General features: G+C 41.8%; 1 protein-coding gene across 2 annotated transcripts in view; it reads left to right on the top strand.

Annotated features, from left to right (window-relative positions):
* The first annotated feature begins 4058 nt into the window (after positions 1-4058).
* Positions 4059-5361, top strand: part of SLC45A2 (solute carrier family 45 member 2) — a 36387-nt gene continuing 35084 nt past the window's right edge. Inside the window, exon 1 of one of the 2 annotated variants that reach the window (XM_007068843.4) lies at positions 4059-4552. In XM_007068843.4, coding sequence (XP_007068905.3) covers positions 4171-4552 — 382 coding nt within the window. In that variant the 5' untranslated portion in view covers positions 4059-4170. The remainder of the gene's footprint in view (positions 4553-5361) is intronic. The other variant, XM_043546988.1, reaches the window with a different exon arrangement.

Raw genomic sequence — 5361 nt, 5'->3', positions numbered from 1 at the left:
TTTAATGCCTGGCTACATTTCTGTAGTACTGTTAGTCCCATGACTGTATTACATTTGGAGTCTTAATTTGGCTGGAAAAATTGCCCTGGGTTGAAATTTGATATATTAAAGTGTCTGCCAATAAGCAACCCTTTTCCCCGGTTGTGAAAAAATGGAAAATAGTATGAGTAATAAACAATAGTTACTGCATGTAGACCATAGTCTCTTTCAAAGTTAAAGTGGCCATTTGAAACTTCCTGACACTTGAAACATTCTGGCATGTCTTATTCTAAGTATAAATAAAGCAAATAGTTACAACAATAGTTATTGCATAGATGCCACAACCTCTTTTAAATTGGCAACTTTATGCATTTTTTCCAAAAGCAGTTAGATCACATGATGCACTAATTGTCTGACTTTAAAAAGCTAACCAAAAAACACAATTCAAAACCGTTTGCGTTCTAGGAGCAGATACGTTGCTTCAGTGCCTCTGCACCTAGGATGCAAATGGTTTTGAATGTTTGTTTTAAAGTCAGACAGCGCATCATGTGGTCTAGTTGCTTTAACTTTAAAAAAGGCTGTGGCCTCTAAGAGTAAGTATTTTCATAACCATTTTCCTTATTTATACTTGGAATACGACACATCAGAATGTTTTAGTGAGACCTTAAATGCTCTTTGAGAGTGTTTGCTCTTTTAGGATTACATTCAGTATTTACTAAAACTGAGGTATAGTGTAACTCATCTGGCCTCTGTATAGTCAACATTACTGCTGTGGAAAATTTTTTTTTTCTTTTGGTACTTAATGGCTGCATGGGCTTGGGAAAACTTTTATAAACACAGGGTTATGATAAAAAAAAAAAATTAGACAAATTTGACAAAAAATGCATTGGGTCCCTGGATGATGATAATCCTAATGAGTCCTTGTATTTTAAACACATTTTGAAAGATATTTTTTTTGTCTGAAATTGTCCTAATCCATATCCATGATCAAATAATAATTTACTTTAGTTCAGATCCTTCTGGTCAAGCCAGGGAATTATAAATGTGATCAAGTTGGGGAAACAATCTATGGTGTATATTTAGGGCCTGATCCAGATTCACATTGACTTCACTGGATTTTGGAACAGATCCCTAATTCAGATATATAACCTGATCAGTGGTGTTGATATATCAAGTACAGATTTCTACTGAAACTTTCAGTTTTCACTTCAGACCTATTACTTTTTCATGTAAGAAGTTTTTCTTTAGACTCTCTTTCAATAAATTGAGAGATTCTGAAGCAACTTCGCCTTTGATTTCTTAGCACCAACAAAAATGTCTACCTTGATTTAGTTCTGCATGAAATGGATGCAGAAATAAGTCCCAGACATCTTTTGGCAGATCTTTGCTAGGCTTTGTATTGCTTATACTTTCCCACCATTGTATCAACAAGGAGCAATGGTCTCAAGTTGCAGTGGGGGAGGTTTAGGTTGGATATTAGGAAACACTATTTCACTAGGGGGGTGGTGAAGCACTGGAATGGGTTACCTAGGGAGGTGGTGGAATCTCCATCCTCAGAGGTTTTTAAGGCCCAGCTTGACAGAGCCCTGGCTGGGATGATTTAGTTGGTGTTGGTCCTGCTTTGAGCACGGGGTTGGACTAGATGACCTCCTGAGGTCTCTTCCAACCCTAATTTTCTATGATTCTATGATCATACTATTACAGACAGACAGTAGAAACAAAACATTGAGACCTCAACTATCTATAAAGAGCTGCACGGACAAAATACTCCAGGTCTTTCCTGCCCCACAGTTCAATTTATTTGTTACCTGTGCTGACCTAGTTTATAGTTGAGCGGTGTGGGTTTCTCTGTTTTAATTGGAAAAAAAAATGGGAGAGTTAATTACTCTAAAGTGGGAGCACAGCTTATTGTAAGACTGTACTTAAAGACTAGTTATCAATGGTTTGCTATTAAAGTGGGAGGTGGTATCTAGTGGGGCCCCACAGGGGTAAGTCTTGAGTCTGGTACTAGTGAATCGTTTCATTATGACTTAGATAATGGAGTGGAGCATATGCTTATACAATTTGTGGATGCCACCAAGATGGGAGGGCTTGCAAGCACTTTGGAGGAGAGGATTAGAATTCAAAACAACTTTGACAAATTGGAGAATTGGTCTGAAATCAACAAGATTAAGTTCAGTAAAGACAAATGCAAAGTACTGCACTTAGGGAGGTAAAATTAAATGCATATCTACAAAAATTGGGAGTAACTGGCTAGGTAGAAGTACTGCTGAAAAGGATCTACAGGTTATAGTGCATCACACTGAATATGAATCAACAACGTGATGTAGTTGCAAAAAAGGTTAATAGATTCTGGGGTGTATTAAGAGGAATGTTGTATGTAAGACCCGGGATGTCATTGTCCCACTCCACTGGGCACTGGTGAGGCCTCAACTGAAGTACTGTGTCCAATTCTGGATGTCATGCTTTATGAAAGATTTGAACAAATTGGAGAGGGTCCAGAGGAGAGCAACAAAAATGATCAAAGGTTTGGAAAACCTGACCTATGAGAAAAGATTAAAAAACGTGGCATGTTTAGACTTGAGAAAAGAAGACTGAGGGAGGATCTGATAAATCTTTAAATACGTTAAAGGCTTTTTCAAAGAGGATGGTGATCAGTTGTTCTTTATGTCCACTGATGGTAGGACAAGAAGTAATGGGCTTAATTTGCAGCAAAGGAGATTTAGGTTAGAGATTTAAGAAAAACTTTCCTAGCAATGAGTTTCCAACTAGGGGTAGTTAAGCACTGGACTAGGCTTTCCAGGGAGATTGTGGAATCCCCATCACTGGAGGTTTTTAAGAACAGGTTGGACAAACACCTGTCACAAATGGTCTAGATTCATTTCGTTCTGCCTCAGTGCAGGGGGCTAAACTTGATGATCTCTTGAGGTCCCTTCCAGTCCTACATTTCTATGATTAATTTATCCTGTATTTGGTAGCTCAGATAGCTCTTTCACTTCTAGTGATCTTGTAACAATAATAAATACAAAATATTCAGATAGAAGTGTGGTGTTTTTTTTCCAGTTGACAGAGTTCCTTTAAATTATCAGAGTGCCTATCGTGTACTCGGTACAAGAAGTATGGTCTCTGCCCTAAATGGTTTATGCAAATGGTAAATGGTAAATGCAAAGTGTAAGCAAACATGAATGGTGGAATATCCCTTCAGTGTATAATCCCTGATCAGTAACAGGTAAGGAAACTTTTGAAATGACTTTCCTTTCCCTTTAGAGAGCAAGGCCTTGTGGTTAAAGCACAGGACTTGAAGTCAAGGGATCTGGGTTCTGTTTCCCAGCTCTGGCACTTCAAGTTATGAGCCAGTGATAACATTTATCTTTGTAAAGTGCTTTGAAATCATACCAGGAAAGGTGATTTCTGGAGCAAATCTCCCCCTCCTCCCCTCTCCCCCCCCCGGGTGTGTGCCGAGGTCCTCCAAACAGCGGAACCTGTGTGGATCATTTAAAGCCAGGGGAGTGCAAGTTTTGGGGAGGACTGTGCAGGATGCACAATACCTATCTGACACGGAGCTCTGTTCTGGAGCAGTTCTCTGTCAAAGGAACAGTGGAGATGGCTCTGTGGATCCTTCTCTCTGGATCCCTGGAGGGGGCATGTTAGGCCCATAGTAGCATAAGTGACTTTACAGCTATTCAGCAGGCTTCCCACTACCGTGGAGAATGAGCACACAACCCAGTATTCAGGCTGTTTGCTGAATGGAAGGATGTGGGCCTACGTGCTTCGTACCATAATTGCCTTATAGCAGTAAAAGTAGTTTTGTTTTTAGGCCAAACCTATGCCCCAGCCCACGAGACATGGGCACCCATTATCTCTTCTTTCCCTGGAAAGATAATCCTTCACTCATGGATAGTTGGGAGCTCTCCAGATAGCCAGAAGCTCGGTTCTGCTAATCTTCACATACACTTCCCCACCCCCTCCTTTCCTAACTTGTGATCTTAGAGGCAGGAAAGTATGTGAGCCCCTCCTCCACCCCAGACCTTTCCCTTTCAGTATGTGAGCCAGGCTCCCTGTCATCCAGAACTAGAACAAACCTTCTCTGAGCCACTTACAGGAACTTCAGGCTTAGCTAGTCCAATGACTTTAATGAAACAGGATTTCAGTCGGGGACTTCCACCACCATCCGAGCTGTGAATTGCTGGCATGGACAGCAGCAGAGGGAAGGAAAAAGCTGCGTTGGAATCCTTGGCAGGAGGAGACCCCTTTGGATCAGTGGAGCCTGTCAAAAAGCCCACGGGCAGGCTGATTATGCACAGCATGGCCATGCTTGGCCGGGAGTTTTGCTATGCAGTGGAAGCTGCCTTTGTCACCCCGGTGCTGCTCAGTGTGGGGCTGCCCAAGAGCCTCTACAGCCTGGTGTGGCTCATCAGCCCCATCCTGGGCTTTGTGCTGCAGCCTGTGGTGGGATCAGCTAGTGACCACTGCACCTCTGGCTGGGGCAAGCGGCGCCCTTACATCCTGGCTCTGGGCATTATGATGTTGCTGGGTATGGCTTTGTACCTCAATGGAGACATGATGGTCTCAGGTGAGTGAGCTGCACGTGCTGAGCGAATAGACAAAGCTCATCCTGCTTCTTGAACCAGAAAGAAAAGAGGTTTTTTTCTGTCTGTAAATAAAGGTGAGAACAGGAGCGTCACATGACTAGGTCTCACTGAAAGAACTGAGGAACAACATGATCTTTTCCAGGTTCCACCCTAATGCTGCCTGTTATTTGCCAGATTGTTCTGTACTCTGTCTGTGCGAGTACAATTTATTGTATGTTGGTGCGGTTGCTTCAAAGTTCATCTCAATAATGTCCAGGCCCAGACAGATTTAAAGAGCTAACACATGACTCGTTTAATTTGACAGTAGATTTTATTTGTATGGTTCAAATCTGACATCTGCAACTGAATAAGTATTGCCCTTCCCCACCTCCCTGCTCCAAAACCTCTAAACCAGAGTTGGTGTTCATAGCAAATAAAGTCATTATTCATGCCTGTGTTTAATTCAGGAACGTGTAGTGCTGGTGAATAATAGATAAGAAACAACTCCTTGGGGATTATTTTGCATTGGAAATCTTGAGCAAAACTGTAAGAATAACATCCTAGAGGCGATTATGTTTCAGCTGAGGATGTAAGCTATTGAAGTTTAGCAGCCCAGGTGGAAAGCTACCTTTGCTATTATAATGGGTTATTCAGGAGAAGAGTTCATGTCTCGAAACTTGTGTCTGCTGTGCTGCTAGCTTTCCCTTGAGCTGGTTTAACTGGGATGTGTCTGCCCGTATGAAGACACTGTTTGCAGGCACTGAGGGAGAAATAAAATATCACTCTCACAGTCACAGCTCTGTTGCATTTA

Source organism: Chelonia mydas, chromosome 5 (assembly GCF_015237465.2).
Source record: "Chelonia mydas isolate rCheMyd1 chromosome 5, rCheMyd1.pri.v2, whole genome shotgun sequence".
Lineage (NCBI taxonomy): Eukaryota > Metazoa > Chordata > Testudines > Cheloniidae > Chelonia > Chelonia mydas.
The sequence above is the reverse complement of the archived record's forward strand: the minus strand, read 5'-3'. Positions and strand labels throughout refer to the sequence as shown.